Source organism: Ranitomeya imitator, chromosome 7 (genome assembly GCF_032444005.1).
Source record: "Ranitomeya imitator isolate aRanImi1 chromosome 7, aRanImi1.pri, whole genome shotgun sequence".
In the NCBI taxonomy this organism is placed as follows: Eukaryota; Metazoa; Chordata; class Amphibia; order Anura; family Dendrobatidae; genus Ranitomeya; species Ranitomeya imitator.
The window spans coordinates 210300078-210316209 of record NC_091288.1 but is presented as its reverse complement, the minus strand read 5'-3'; the positions used below and the strand labels follow the sequence as shown (position 1 = coordinate 210316209).

Genomic DNA, 16132 nt, shown 5'->3' with positions numbered 1-16132 from the left:
CTTCAGGAAAACCTGAAATAAATGTGACTGGTATAAACACTTCTCTTCTGATGTCCCCTTTTGTAGAGCGGAGCACTGACCTGTTGTTGCTCTCTACCTCCTGCTCTGGTGTCTGGTTATTATCACCTTGGTCTCGCACATTCCTACAGTCATATCCATGTTCTAGAAATGGGGTTTTGCCAAATCTGGAGAGCTGAAGTATACTCCCCTCGTGTGAAGGAGAACCCGTCCATGGCGTATCCTGTATAATAGGAAATTACTCGGTCATTATAATGGTCTCTGATAGGTGAATTATCCTTTTCACAAGAGCAGTTGGGTTTTATTCTGTTTTCATACTAGAAGCTGTAAAATCCCTTTCCCCAATGATTGTCATTTAAAATCCCTTCTAAGTGTCGGCCACTAGGGGTCTCCCTTCTATGTAAGTTGCTGCCTGTTGTAAAGAATAATCCATCACAAGCAGCAGAGACCCCCAACACGGATTAAAGGAAATGGGGGCGGGTCTTTGTTTCTCTGCAGGAAGTGGGGGCGGGACTTTATTTCTCTGCAGGAAGTGGGGGCGGGTCTTTGTTTCTCTGCAGGAATGAAGGCAGTTTCTGGACATATTTTATCTGTATGGGCACAATGTATGTGGGGGATGAGGGCAAAAAAAAAAAACTTCTGCAAGTTTTTTGTGCCTCCACCCTCGGGGGCCGGTCTTGCGTATGTGCCTCCACTGTCGGAGACCAGTCTTTGTGTATGTGCCTCCACCCTCGGGGACCAGTCTTTGTATGTGCCTCCACCCTCGGGGACCAGTCATGCGTATGTGCCTCCACTCTCGGGGGCTAGTCTTGCGTATGTGCCTCCACCGTCGAAGATCAGTCTTTGTGTATGTGCCTCCACCCTCGGGGACCAGTCTTTGTGTCGGTGCCTCCGCTGTCTGAGACCAGTCTTTGTGTATGTGCCTCCTCCCTCGGGGACCAGTCATGCGTATGTGCCTCCACTCTCTGGGGGCTAGTCTTGCGTATGTGCCTCCACCCTCCGTGACCAGTCTTTGTGTATGTGCCTCCACCCTCTGGCTCCAGTCTTGTGTATGTGCCTCCACCCTCTGGCTCCAGTCTTCTGTATGTGCCTCCACCGTCGGGGGCCAGTCTTGTGTATGTGCCTCCACCTTCCGGGACCAGCCTTGTGTATGTGCCTCCACCCTCGAAGACCAGCCTTGTGTATGTGCCTCCACCCTCGGAGACCAGCCTTGTGTATGTGCCTCCACCCTCGGAGACCAGCCTTGTGTATGTGCCTCCACCCTCGGGCACCAGTCTTGCGTATGTACCTCCACCCTCGGGGGCCAGTCTTGTGTATGTGCCTCTGTCGGGGGCCAGTCTTTGTGTATGTGTCTCCACCCTCGGGGACCAGTCTTGCATATGTGCCTCCACCCTTGGAGACCAGTCTTGCGTATGTGCCTCCACCCTCAGGGTCCAGCCTTGTGTATGTGCCTCCACCCTCGGAGACCAGTCTTTGTGTATGTGCCTCCACCCTCGGAGGCCAGTCTTGTGTGCGTACCTCCACCCTCGGGGGCCAGTCTTGTGTATGTGCCTCCACCCTCGGAGACCAGTCTTTGTGTATGTGCCTCCACCCTCAGGGACCAGTCTTTGTGTATGTGCCTCCACCCTCGGAGGCCAGTCTTGTGTGCGTACCTCCACCCTCGGGGGCCAGTCTTGCGTATGAGCCTCCACCCTCGGAGACCAGTCTTGCGTATGAGCCTCCACCCTCGGAGACCAGTCTTGCGTATGTGCCTCCACCCTCAGAGACCAGTCTTTGTGTATGTGCCTCCACCCTCAGAGACCAGTCTTTGTGTATGTGCCTCCACCCTCAGGGACCAGTCTTGCGTATGTGCCTCCACCCTCGGAGACCAGTCTTGCGTATGTGCCTCCACCCTCGGAGACCAGTCTTGCGTATGTGCCTCCACCCTCGGAGACCAGTCTTGCGTATGTGCCTCCACCCTCGGAGACCAGTCTTGTGTATGTACCTCCACCCTCGGGGGCCAGTCTTGTGTGCGTACCTCCACCCTCGGGGGCCAGTCTTGTGTGCGTGCCTCCACCCTCAGGGGCCAGTCTTGTGTGCGTGCCTCCACCCTCGGGGGCCAGTCTTGTGTGCGTGCCTCCACCCTCGGGGGCCAGTCTTGTGAATGTCCCTACACTCCCCATTGACCCTGGGATGGCCAGAGTTGGATGGTGCGCGGCCCCCGATTTTCTTCACGTTGTTTCGGTTGAGTTGTGGGTCCGGCAGCTATAATTGGTGACTTGCACTTTGTGTTCCTTTATATCTGCTTGAAAGCCTCCAACACCAGGGACCGACCGTCCGGATTAATGATCAATCACCCCAACCTGCTAACGAGTCGTTGGCGTCAGCACTTCTCCCGCTGCCGCTTCACACCTTGCTGCTTTCTCCACTCAGTACTGGGAGGCAGCAGGACGCAAACCATGGAGCGAAATGCCACGATAACGCGGAGCCTCATGGCGCAATTCAACATCTCCGATATTATAGTGATCGTGGCTTACTTCGTGCTCAACGTGGCCGTGGGCATCTGGGTAAGAGATCACTTTTTATCCTAAAGGGTCACTAATCCCAAAACCTCACTGTCCCGTTGAATCCAATCTGCTGCTTTCTGTTATCAGCCATATTAGGCTAGGGAGAATCTCGCTGCCCTCCGTGATCACTACTGGATGTCTCCTATCTCCATCCATTCCTGTTATAATGCTACGGTGCCATTATAAACTCCAGTCTGGAATATTAATAGCCTTTTAGAGTCGGCAGCAATATTGCAGAATTTTTGCGACCTTTAAAGACCCAGAGCGTTTCGGTCCCAAATGACCCAACTTTTTTGATTTCTTGTGCTCTCAAAATTTGTCTTTTTTTTTTTTTTTTTCTTTTTCACTTTTCACCTGCATTATTTATTTATTTTTGTCTCATAATTTTATTAGAGGTAAAATAGGCAAAAAGTTAAAAAAAAAAAAAGTTTACTAAATTGCAGTAAATGGGGCAGCTGGCAATCACGTGATCGCTGGGACCAGTGGAGGCCGGGCCATTGTTTCTGGCAGTCGTGAGTTTGATCTGCTCATGCAGCGGCAGTAGAGCAATGACCGCAGAAGACGTCCTTGCAGATTTAGGATCAAAATAATATGGGCCTTAAGGGTTAAACCAGTAGTCCCCAATCTATTCATCAGTAGTTACATAATCTGATATAGTGAGCCATTGGTTAGCTCTATGACTGGCAGATAGGTAATTAGCAATGGACAGAGAGGTCACTTGCTAATTATCTTGGTATTAGTATGTCGCAATGTTTTGAATCCATTTTATTGTAATATTATTTACATATCATAATAGAATTCGTGCAGACGGACAGTTTATTGCCCTTTGAGGGCATTTGTTTTTGTGCCATGTGGGACCCATCTAAGACCACGTAAAGGGAACCACGGGCAGCATGAGCCAGAGCCTGGCACTACAATGGCAGCTAGGTGTATTTTTTATAGTTAGAAGATCCAGCCGGGGGTAGTGCCGGACTAGTGTCTTCTCTGCCTATGATTCCCGGCTCCAAGTAATTGATGGTACTCTCCCAATATACACACATAGAATAAACCTGCCAATCACCGGCAGCAGCGCTGGGAAGAGCCGGCCAAGGATGGTGCAAAACTAGTCTTTCTCCTACGCCTCATTGGCTGTGTCCCCCAATGATTGGCTCGGAGAAAACGATTTTACGGTGAGTACTCAAAAATCCCTATTTTCTCTGCCTCTGATTGGATCTTCAAACTGTATTTTCTCAGATTTCATGCGGCCTGATGTTTGGGCAGAATGAATCACGAGATTCCCTTTATGAGTTGTATCCGATCATTTGCCCGCTGTGCCAGTATTCTCCTGATTATCCTTTTCCTTGGAGGCCGCTTATTGACGTTCAGTAGAAAGATTTTTACTTGTCACTTTCTGAAGTTCCAATATATCGCCAAATAGAGCTCCAAATCCCCGGCTTTCTTATACCTGTCTGCTGCCACCACTAGATGGCGCTGCCTGTACGCAGCTGTCAAAGTTTTTGCACTTAGTTTGTTTGCTGTTGGTCCGACACATCTGACCCACACTCATCCTGGGAACGGGGTCTAAACCTGATAGAATACGTTTAATATTAAATCCATCTGCAATGATTCTGCAGGCTCCTGGCGATGGAAAATGCCTCTAATTCTTGGGCTTATGACGGTGCAGCAGCTTTAGAGGAGCTGACATCAGTGTCCACGGATGGAAATGTCTCTGGAAGCCACAAAGTAGTGATCATGGGAAGAACAGACTCAACTCTTCCAAAAGGAAGAACATCAGAGACTTAACTGGCTGATAACAGGGAACAATATATTGTGGATATTACTTCCTACTGTTTAATACATCAGTCCCTAGGGTCTAGAGACTTTGTATTCTGGTGCCTGGTTTCCTTTGGTTTAGTATCCCAGTCCCTGGTGTCTAGGCATTTAATATCCCAGGCCCTAATGTCTTGTGGTTTAATGTCCCAGTCCCTGGTGTCTAGTGGTTTAATATCCCAGTCAGTGGTGTTTAGTGGTTTAATATCCCAGTCCCTGATGTCTAGTGGTTTAATATCCCAGTCCCTGATGTCTAGTGGTTTAATATCCCAGTCCCTGATGTCTAGTGGTTTAATATCCCAGTCCCTGATGTCTAGTGGTTTAATATCCCAGTCCCTGATGTCTAGTGGTTTTATATCCCAGTCCCTGATGTCTAGTGGTTTAATATCCCAGTCCCTGGTGTCTAGTGGTTTAATATCCCAGTCCCTGATGTCTAGTGGTTTTATATCCCAGTCCCTGGTGTCTAGTGGTTTAATATCCCAGTCCCTGGTGTCTTGGTTTAATATCCCAGTCCCTGGTGTCTAGTGGTTTAATATCCCAGTCCCTGATGTCTAGTGGTTTTATATCCCAGTCCCTGGTGTCTAGTGGTTTAATATCCCAGTCCCTGGTGTCTTGGTTTTATATCCCAGTCCCTGATGTCTAGTGGTTTAATATCCCAGTCCCTGATGTCTAGTGGTTTTATATCCCAGTCCCTGATGTCTAGTGGTTTTATATCCCAGTCCCTGGTGTCTAGTGGTTTAATATCCCAGTCCCTGGTGTCTTGGTTTAATATCCCAGTCCCTGGTGTCTAGTGGTTTAATATCCCAGTCCCTGGTGTCTTGGTTTAATATCCCTGCCCCTAGTAGTTTAATATCCAGTCCCTGGTGTCTAGTAGTGTAATACCCCAGTCCTTGGTGTCTTGTGGTTCAATATCCCAGCCCTGGTGTCTAGTGGCTTATTTTCTCAGACCCTGGTGTTTAGTGTTATAATATCCCAGTCCCCGGTGTCTAGTGGTTGAATATCCCGCTCCCCAGTGTCTATTGGTTTAATATCCCAGTCAGTGGTGTCTAGTGGTTTAATATCCCAGTCCCTGGTGTCTAGTGGTTTAATATCCCAGTCCCTGGTGTCTTGTGGCTTAGTCTCCCAGTCCCTGGTGTCTAGTGGTTTAATATCCCAGTCCCTGGTGTCTTGTGGTTTTCTCTCCCAGTCCCTGGTGTCTAGTGGTTTAATATCCCAGTCAGTGGTGTCTAGTGGTTTAATATCCCAGTCCCTTGTGTCTAGTGGTTTAATATCCCAGTCCCCGGTGTCTAGTGGTTTAATATCCCAGTCCCTGGTGTCTTGTGGCTTAGTCCCCCAGTCCCCTGGTGTCTTGTGGTTTTCTCGCCCAGTCCCTGGTGTATTGTGGCTTAGTCCCCCAGTCCCTGGTGTCTAGTGGTTTAATATCCCAGTCCCTTGTGTCTAGTGGTTTAATATCCCAGTCCCTGGTGTCTTGTGGCTTAGTCCCCCAGTCCCTGGTGTCTAGTGGTTTAATATCCCAGTCCCTGGTGTCTTGTGGCTTAGTCCCCCAGTCCCTGGTGTCTAGTGGTTTAATATCCCAGTCCCTTGTGTCTAGTGGTTTAATATCCCAGTCCCTGGTGTCTTGTGGCTTAGTCTCCCAGTCCCTGGTGTCTTGTGGCTTAGTCCCCCAGTCCCTGGTGTCTAGTGGTTTAATATCCCAGTCCCTGATGTCTAGTGGTTTAATATCCCAGTCCCTGATGTCTAGTGGTTGAATATCCCGCTCCCCAGTGTCTATTGGTTTAATATCCCAGTCCCCGGTGTCTAGTGGTTTAATATCCCAGTCACCGGTGTCTAGTGGTTTAATATCCCAGTCCCTGGTGTCTAGTGGTTTAATATCCCAGTCCCTGGTGTCTTGTGGCTTAGTCTCCCAGTCCCTGATGTCTAGTGGTTTAATATCCCAGTCCCTGGTGTCTAGTGGTTTAATATCCCAGTCCCTGGTGTCTTGGTTTAATATCCCAGTCCCTGGTGTCTAGTGGTTTAATATCCCAGTCCCTGGTGTCTTGGTTTAATATCCCAGTCCCTGGTGTCTTGTGGCTTAGTCTCCCAGTCCCTGGTGTCTTGTGGCTTAGTCTCCCAGTCCCTGATGTCTAGTGGTTTAATATCCCAGTCCCTGGTGTCTTGTGGCTTAGTCTCCCAGTCCCTGATGTCTAGTGGTTTAATATCCCAGTCCCTGGTGTCTAGTGGTTTAATATCCCAGTCCCTGGTGTCTTGGTTTAATATCCCAGTCCCTGGTGTCTAGTGGTTTAATATCCCAGTCCCTGGTGTCTTGGTTTAATATCCCAGTCCCGGGTGTCTAGTGGTTTAATATCCCAGTCCCTGGTGTCTAGTGGTTTAATATCCCAGTCCCTGGTGTCTAGTCGTTTAATATCCCAGTCCCTGGTGTCTTGGTTTAATATCCCAGTCCCTGGTGTCTTGGTTTAATATCCCTGCCCCTAGTAGTTTAATATCCAGTCCCTGGTGTCTAGTAGTGTAATACCCCAGTCCTTGGTGTCTTGTGGTTCAATATCCCAGCCCTGGTGTCTAGTGGCTTATTTTCTCAGACCCTGGTGTTTAGTGTTATAATATCCCTGCCCCTAGTGTTATAATATCCCAGTCCCCGATGTCTAGTGGTTGAATATCCCGCTCCCCAGTGTCTATTGGTTTAATATCCCAGTCACCGGTGTCTAGTGGTTTAATATCCCAGTCCCTGGTGTCTAGTGGTTTAATATCCCAGTCCCTGGTGTCTTGTGGCTTAGTCTCCCAGTCCCTGGTGTCTTGTGGCTTAGTCCCCCAGTCCCTGGTGTCTTGTGGTTTTCTCTCCCAGTCCCTGGTGTCTAGTGGTTTAATATCCCAGTCCCTGGTGTCTTGTGGCTTAGTCTCCCAGTCCCTGGAGTCTTGTGGTTTTCTCTCCCAGTCCCTGGTGTCTAGTGGCTTAATATCCCAGTCCCTGGTGTCTTGTGGCTTAGTTTCCCAGTCCCTGGTGTCTTGTGGCTTAGTTTCCCAGTCCCTGGTGTCTAGTGGCTTAATATCCCAGTCCCTGGTGTCTTGTGGCTTAGTTTCCCAGTCCCTGGTGTCTTGTGGTTTTCTCTCCCAGTCCCTGGTGTCTAGTGGTTTAGTCTCCCAGTCCTCGGTGTATAGACAATGTCTTAGTGTTTCTGTCCCTGGTGTCCAGTGGGTTTCTATCCGAATCCTTGGCGTTGCGGCAGTAATTTCTGACACCAGCCCTTGGTGTCTAGGGGTTTTCTCTCCCAGTCCCTGGTGTCTAGTGGTTTAATATCCCAGTCAGTGGTGTCTAGTGGTTTAATATCCCAGTCCCTTGTGTCTAGTGGTTTAATATCCCAGTCCCTGGTGTCTTGTGGCTTAGTTTCCCAGTCCCTGGTGTCTTGTGGTTTTCTCTCCCAGTCCCTGGTGTCTAGTGGTTTAGTCTCCCAGTCCTCGGTGTATAGACAATGTCTTAGTGTTTCTGTCCCTGGTGTCCAGTGGGTTTCTATCCGAATCCTTGGCGTTGCGGCAGTAATTTCTGACACCAGCCCCTGGTGTCTAGGGGTTTTCTCTCCCAGTCCCTGGTGTCTAGTGGTTTAATATCCCAGTCAGTGGTGTCTAGTGGTTTAATATCCCAGTCCCCTGTGTCTAGTGGTTTAATATCCCAGTCCCTGGTGTCTTGTGGCTTAGTTTCCCAGTCCCTGGTGTCTTGTGGTTTTCTCTCCCAGTCCCTGGTGTCTAGTGGTTTAGTCTCCCAGTCCTCGGTGTATAGACAATGTCTTAGTGTTTCTGTCCCTGGTGTCCAGTGGGTTTCTATCCGAATCCTTGGCGTTGCGGCAGTAATTTCTGACACCAGCCCCTGGTGTCTAGGGGTTTTCTCTCCCAGTCCCTGGTGTCTAGTGGTTTAGTCTCCCAGTCCTTGGCGTATATACAATGGCTTAGTGTTTCTCTCCCTGGTGTCTAGTGGTTTTCTCTCCCAGTCCCTGGTGTCTAGGGGTTTTCTCTCCCAGTCCCTGGTGTCTAGTGGTTTTCTCTCCCAGTCCCTGGTGTCTAGTGGTTTTCTCTCCCAGTCCCTGGTGTCTAGTGGTTTTCTCTCCCAGTCCCAGGTGTCTAGTGGTTTTCTCTCCCAGTCCCTGGTGTCTAGTGGTTTAGTCTCCCTGTCCCTGGTGTCTAGTGGTTTTGTCTCCCAGTCCCCGATGTATATACAATGGCTTGGTGTTTCTGTCCCTGGTGTCTAGTGGTTTTGTCTCCCAGTCCCCGGTGTATATACAATGGCTTGGTGTTTCTGTCCCTGGTGTCTAGTGGTTTTCTCTCCCAGTCCCTGGTGTCTAGTGGTTTTCTCTCCCAGTCCCTGGTGTCTAGTGGTTTTCTCTCCCAGTCCCTGGTGTCTAGTGGTTTAGTCTCCCTGTCCCTGGTGTCTAGTGGTTTTGTCTCCCAGTCCCCGGTGTATATACAATGGCTTGGTGTTTCTGTCCCTGGTGTCTAGTGGTTTAGTCTCCCAGTCCCTGGTGTCTAGTGGTTTTCTCTCCCAGTCCCTGGTGTCTAGTGGTTTTCTCTCCCAGTCCCCGGTGTATATACAATGGCTTGGTGTTTCTGTCCCTGGTGTCTAGTGGTTTTGTCTCCCAGTCCCCGGTGTATATACAATGGCTTGGTGTTTCTGTCCCTGGTGTCTAGTGGTTTAGTCTCCCAGTCCCTGGTGTCTAGTGGTTTTGTCTCCCAGTCCCCGGTGTATATACAATGGCTTGGTGTTTCTGTCCCTGGTGTCTAGTGGTTTAGTCTCCCAGTCCCTGGTGTCTAGTGGTTTTCTCTCCCAGTCCCCGGTGTATATACAATGGCTTGGTGTTTCTGTCCCTGGTGTCTAGTGGTTTTCTCTCCCAGTCCCTGGTGTCTAGTGGTTTAGTCTCCCAGTCCCTGTTGTCTAGTGGTTTTGTCTCCCAGTCCCCGGTGTATAGACAATGGCTTGGTGTTTCTGTCCCTGGTGTCTAGTGGTTTTCTCTCCCAGTCCCTGGTGTCTAGTGGTTTAGTCTCCCAGTCCCTGGTGTCTAGTGGTTTTCTCTCCCAGTCCCTGGTGTCTAGTGGTTTAGTCTCCCAGTCCCTGTTGTCTAGTGGTTTTGTCTCCCAGTCCCCGGTGTATATACAATGGCTTGGTGTTTCTGTCCCTGGTGTCTAGTGGTTTAGTCTCCCAGTCCCTGGTGTCTAGTGGTTTTCTCTCCCAGTCCCTGGTGTCTAGTGGTTTAGTCTCCCAGTCCCTGGTGTCTAGTGGTTTTGTCTCCCAGTCCCCGGTATATAGACAATGGCTTGGTGTTTCTGTCCCTGGTGTCTAGTGGTTTTCTCTCCCAGTCCCTGGTGTCTAGTGGTTTTGTCTCCCAGTCCCCGGTGTATAGACAATGGCTTGCTGTTTCTGTCCCTGGTGTCCAGTGGGTTTCTATTTGAATCCTTGGCGTTGCGGCAGTAATTTCTGACCCCAATCACTGTGACCCCGTTATCCTGTGATATAATCCCATCCCGTAGAGGCGCGGACCCTCTGCTCATCGCTTCCTTTCTTTTCCAGTCGTCTTGTCGTGTTAGCAGGAACACGCTGAGCGGATATTTCCTGGCCGGGCGGAATATGGCCTGGTGGCCGGTGAGTACATGAAATGATACAGAACATTTTATCACCTCCCTGTGTATATGGAAGGGGTTAACGTCCCAATCCTGAGAATTACATGGGCACGGACTCAGATTTGTAAGATGGATTAGTCGGAGCTTCTCGCCTTTTCACCCTCCTTGGCACAATGCGCCCACTAATGCCCGAGAGATGCCAAAATGTCAAATGTGCAAATCTGCTGCCCCTGCTGGTGACAGGAAAGCGCTGCACAATCTGCACCCAGAGATGTAGCAGGCGCAGTTGTGGCACTCGCTCCTGACCCTTTGCCAGATAAGAAATCACCAGTATAATAAATGACACATGCCAGATGGGGGCGCTGTTGCAGACATTGCACACAAGCTTATGGGACTCAGGATGACCCCTCCATTCTGCACCCGGCCCAATGGGCATTTTGTTATTAACCATCCCTCCTCTGTCTCTTAGATTGGCGCCTCTCTCTTTGCCAGCAGTGAAGGCTCCGGGCTGTTTATCGGGCTGGCGGGCACCGGGGCGGCAGGCGGCATCGCCGTGGCTGGATTCGAATGGAACGTAAGAGATTAGATACAATTTACGTCTCGGACGAGCAAAATAAGCTGAGCAAAGTTTGGCTTTTCTCACTCGTTTCTGCCATTCGCCGAGTTCAATGGCGGCTTAAAGGCGTTTTCCGGGTGCACAGAATATTAAAGTAATTTAAAGCTGATCAGAAATGAAGAAACTTTATAATTTACTTAGTGTTAAAATTCTGCTCTGTTCCTGAGCTGTCGCAGGCGGGGATGAAACCTCCAGCTGCTCACTTCACAGCACGAAGCAAAGCGATTCCCTGCCTGTGATTTGATTGGCTCTGCAGTGGGCTCAGAATGGTGATGGCGTGGTCTGTGATCAGCTGCAAGATTCCACTGACTGGGGATGTGCGCAGGAAGAGCTCATTGCAGGCCCAACACACAAGTCTTCAGCTTATGACTTTGGCCACAAGGGTTAGTGCTGGGCTTCCAATATCAGCCTGCAGAAGACTGTCAGTCACGTACTATGTGAAAAGAGAAGAAAGCTAGGAAGAGGAAACTATGTACTGAGACTTATCCATCCTGAGACTATGAGAGTCTCAGGATGGTGCTGGGCTTCCAATATCATCCTGCAGAAGACTGTCAGTCACCTACTAGGTGAAAAGAGAGGAAAGCTAGGAAGAGGAAACTGTGTGTGCTGAGACTTATCCATCCTGAGACTGTAAGAGTCTCAGGATGGTGCTGGGCTTCCAATATCATCCTGCAGAAGACTGTCGGTCACCTACTAGGTGAAAAGAGAGGAAAGCAAGGAAGGGGAAACTGTGTGCTGAGACTTGCCCATCGTGAGACTTTAAGGCCATGTTCACACAGTGCGTTTTTTTCTGCGGAACCGCAGCGTTTTTGCCGCTGCGGTTCCGCAGCTGTTTTCCATGCAGGGTACAGTACAATGTACCCTATGGAAAACAGGAACCACTGTGCACATGATGCGGGAATCGGGAAAAAAAGCCGCGCTGAATAGCCGCGGTAAAAAAGAAGTACCATGTCACTTCTTTTTTCGGAGCCGCAGCGGTTCTGCACCCATAGACCTCCATTGTGAGGTCAAACCCGCAGTAAAACCCGCAGATCAAAAATATATCTGCGGGTTTTATTGCGGTTTGTGGTGCCGAACCGCTGCAGCAGGAAGTGCGGGGAAGCGGGCGGAAGTGCGTGGGCGGAGTGTGGCTGCCCCGATCCCACCCACCCAAGCTCCGATGCCCCCCCCCCCGTGCTCCGATGCCCCCCCCCCCGTGCCCTAATCTCCCCCCCTTATACTTACCCGGCCTCCCGGTGTCCGTCCGGCCGTCTTCTCCCTGGGCGCCGCCATCTTGCAAAATGTCACCCCCTTTGTCACCCCCATAGGTAGGGACAATAAAAAAATTAAGAATTTTTTTTTTTTTTGTCCACTAGGGTCAGGGGTAGGGTTAGGGGTAGGGTTAGGGTATTTTCAGCGATTTTAACCCTAAAAAACTTCCTAGAAAACACAGACTCTGCATAGAAAACTGCATAAAAAAACGCATCAAAAAAAGCACCAAAAAAAGGACCTGCGTTTTCTGCAAAGAGCTGCGGTTTCAGTCCTGAAAAAAAAAGGAGGGAAATCAGGAACGTGTGAAAATACCCTAAGCGTCTCAGGATGGTGCTGGGCTTCCAATATCGTCCTGAAGAAGACTGTCAGTCACGTACTAGGTGAAAAGAGAGGAAAGCTAGGAAGGAGAAACTATGTGCTGAGACTTATCCATCCTGAGACTGTAAGCGTCTCAGGATGGCGCTTTGTAGTTGGAGGTGGGATGAAAACGCCTATGGGATGGATATAGCTGCAGGGGGCTGAAGAGGAGTTAAAAAAGGAAACTAAGCGTAACAAGGCTGTTTGTGGGCTCATTACAAGGCCATTCATTCCTTTTTGTGCCTGGAGGCACAGAGGTCTGGTGCCTCGCTCCTCGGGGGGGGGGGGGGGGGGATTGTGAAGGCTTTGTAGGCTCCAATGGAAAGTTCTGCTATTGATTAATGGGTTTGTCCAGAATTAGGAAAACATGGCTGCTTTACTCCACAAACAGCGCCACCCCTGTTTACAGCTCGTCTCTGGTATTGCAGTTCAACCCCACTGAAATTAATTGTTCTGAGCTGCAATACCAGACACAACCTGTGAGTAGGGGTGGCGCTGTTTTTTTTTTTTTTTTTAAAGATGGCTGCCATATTCTAATCCTGCACAACTCGTTCAGTCTTGATAGTCTCGCTTCTGCCAGTATACAGGATATATTATATATGTACGATTTATTATCTTACAGGCCACGTTCATCCTACTCGCCCTGGCTTGGATCTTCGTCCCAGTTTACATCTCCTCCGGGGTAAGTACGTCACCAGCAAATAATCAGTTCCATCATATATTATACTCCAGTCACAGCCAGAGCTGCATTCCGACTTCTGCTGGTTTTCACATGTAGTATACTGTCATTAGGAAGTATGAAAGCAGCTCTGGATGTGCAAGGAGTAAGAAAAAAAAACAATATTTTCTGTTTATTTAATGTCCTACCTCTCTGTGTTTCGATTTTTCGCTATCACTTATATCTGCTTGCTGTAAGTGAATAAAAAAAATAAATAAAATAAATATATATATATTTTTTTTTTATTATTTTTCTATACAATTATATCACCACCTGGTGGTCACATCTAGAACTACAATAAGATCCCTGCAAAAATGAATGTTAGCTCCTACTTCACATTTATTCACACTGGATGCGTTGCACAATTCTGTAACCTAGCAACACGTATAATTTGCATAGATCCGGTACTTTATAGGTATATATGTGTCCCCCTGTGTAATGTTCTGTAGGTATCACAATACCTGTATTATATTATTGGTGCTGCACTGCCATCTTCTGGCAGATAGTGAGTACTACAAGGTATAAACAAATTTCACATTCTTTTCATCATCTTTATATATTATTATTTTTTCGTTTAGTTAACCATTTTTGCGCCGGTTGGCTTTTACTGGCTTTTGGTTTAAACGTTGATATGGTCATAAATCGCCTAAAATAAAATGTTGCTCCACCTTAGACTGTCAGTGAGCTCACTGACCAATCCTCAGTTAACTCATTCAGCAGCAGAGGCTGTAGAAGGCAAACTATGCAACTTTTTTTTTTTTACTAAAATCCAATGACAAAAATGATATGTACGTGAATCTAAGGGGGAAAAAAAGTTCCCCAAAGGTGAACAACCTCTTTAAATGTGTCATCTGTGTGCTCTCGGGCCGGAGCTAAAGAACATGATCTGAAGAGGCGACCCCTTGTGGAGTAGATTTTAGTATACTAATGAAATGTCTTAATATTTGTCCCAAACGATGAATAATGAAACGAACAGAAACAAATGATAATGATAAAATGGATTTAATATGGCGTCCGCGTCTCATGTGTGAATAACGGCCAATGTCTTCTCTCCGTCAGATTGTCACCATGCCGGAGTATCTGCAGAGGAGGTTTGGGGGTGAGCGGATCCAGATGTACCTGTCCGGACTCTCCCTGCTCCTGTCAGTCTTCACGAAGATCTCCGTGAGTATTTACCATGGCTGAAAACTTATCAGGCTATGATGGGAGTTGTAGTTCTCTCACAGCGGATGAGTCGCAGATTTAGGATCATTGGTTGAAATCTTTAAAAAAAAAATGAAATTATTTTGTGATTTTTTTTTTTTTTTTTTTTTTTTTTTTTTTTTTTTTGTGAAAGATTAGTTTTCTAGTCACATCCAAAGCTGTCCGACATCCAACTGTAGCTTTGGGTGTGTTTGGAGTATAATCCTAGATGTACCTTGTCGTATCTGTATATAGTGTTAAAGGGATTGTCCAGGATTGGGAAATAGTCTGCTGTCTTTCAGGTAGGTTGCGTCTGGTGTTACAGCTGAGCTCTATTGAAGTGAATGGGGCTGCGCTGTAATACTGGACACAACCTATAGATGGGGTGGTGCTGTTTTGGAAGGAAGGTAACTATAAGTGGAGGTACAGTACTGTATACCCACATGGGCCAGGTCCTGATTTCTGACCCACCCGCCTGTCCGGGGTCCTAAATCCTGTATCGTCCGCCTGTCCGGGGTCCTAAATCCTGTCTCGTCCGCCTGTCCGGGGTCCTAAATCCTGTCTCGCCCGCCTGTCCGGTGTCCTGATTTCTGACTCGCCCGCCTGTCCGGGGTCCTGATTCCCTACTCGCCCGCCTGTCCGAGGTCCTGATTCTCTTCTCGCCCGCCTGTCCGGGGTTCTGATTCCCTACTCGCCCGCCTGTCCGAGGTCCTGATTCCCTACTCGCCCGCGTGTCCGGGGTTCTGATTCCCTACTCGCCCGCCTGTCCGGGGTTCTGATTCCCTACTCGCCCGCGTGTCCGGGGTTCTGATTCCCTACTCGCCCGCGTGTCCGGGGTTCTGATTCCCTACTCGCCCGCTTGTCCGGGGTTCTGATTCCTGTCTCGCCTGCCTGTCCGGGGTTCTGATTCCCTACTCGCCCGCCTGTCCGGGGTTCTGATTCCTGACTCGCCCGCCTGTCCGGGGTCCTGATTCCCTACTCGCCCGCGTGTCCGGGGTTCTGATTCCCTACTCGCCCGCCTGTCCGGGGTTCTGATTCCCTACTTGCCCGCCTGTCCGAGGTCCTGATTCTCTACTCGCCCGCCTGTCCGGGGTTCTGATTCCCTACTCGCCCGCCTGTCCGGGGTCCTGATTCCCTACTCGCCCGCGTGTCCGGGGTTCTGATTCCCTACTCGCCCGCCTGTCCGGGGTCCTGATTCCCTACTCGCCCGCCTGTCCGGGGTCCTGATTCCCTACTCGCCCGCGTGTCCGGGGTTCTGATTCCCTACTCGCCCGCCTGTCCGGGGTTCTGATTCCCTACTTGCCCGCCTGTCCGGGGTCCTGATTCCCTACTCGCCCGCGTGTCCGAGGTCCTGATTCTCTACTCGCCCGCCTGTCCGGGGTTCTGATTCCCTACTCGCCCGCCTGTCCGGGGTTCTGATTCCTGTCTCGCCCGCCTGTTCGGGGTTCTGATTCCTGACTCGCCCGCCTGTCCGGGGTTCTGATTCCTGTCTCGCCCGCCTGTCTGGGGTCCTGATTGCCGACTCGCCCGCCTGGCCCCATTACATGTAAGTCTGAAGATTTCCCGTCCTCTGGCCGTAGCTCTGAAAAACATTTACGGAAATTCAAAGAATCTTTTTCAAATGATGTAATGTGCAATCACATGTATCCGACTGAGTCTTAGATACAATGTGATTAGATATAGGAGCTTTGTAAATGGTTTCACACATAAAGGGATTAGATACACAGATCATCAGTCGGTATCACACAGGAAAGGATTAGATACACGGCTCATCTGACAGTATCACACAGGATAGGATTAGATACACGGCTCAGCAGTCAGTATCACACAGGATAGGATTAGATACACGGCTCAGCACAGTATCACACAGGAGAGGATTAGATACACAGCTCAGCAGTCAGTATCACACAGGAGAGGATTAGATACACGGCTCAGCAGTCAGTATCACATAGGATAGGATTAGATACACGGCTCAGCAGACAGTATCAGACAGGATAGGATTAGATACGCGGCTCAGTAGTCAGTATCACACAGGGT

The 16132-nt window shown here is 49.3% G+C and overlaps 2 protein-coding genes across 3 annotated transcripts in view; one reads left to right on the top strand and one right to left on the bottom strand.

The window, feature by feature from the left end:
- Nucleotides 1-2109: 2109 nt before the first annotated feature.
- SLC5A10 (solute carrier family 5 member 10) overlaps nt 2110-16132 on the top strand; it is a 95593-nt gene continuing 81570 nt past the window's right edge. Inside the window, exons 1-5 of the mRNA XM_069734658.1 lie at nt 2110-2564; nt 9922-9993; nt 10441-10545; nt 12818-12877; nt 13973-14077. Of these exons, the coding sequence (XP_069590759.1) occupies nt 2343-2564; nt 9922-9993; nt 10441-10545; nt 12818-12877; nt 13973-14077 (564 nt within the window). The 5' untranslated portion in view covers nt 2110-2342. The remainder of the gene's footprint in view (nt 2565-9921; nt 9994-10440; nt 10546-12817; nt 12878-13972; nt 14078-16132) is intronic.
- FAM83G (family with sequence similarity 83 member G) overlaps nt 14036-16132 on the bottom strand; it is a 40284-nt gene continuing 38187 nt past the window's right edge. Inside the window, exon 6 of one of the 2 annotated variants that reach the window (XM_069734656.1) lies at nt 14036-14175. In XM_069734656.1, coding sequence (XP_069590757.1) covers nt 14162-14175 — 14 coding nt within the window. In that variant the 3' untranslated portion in view covers nt 14036-14161. The remainder of the gene's footprint in view (nt 14176-16132) is intronic. The other variant, XM_069734657.1, reaches the window with a different exon arrangement.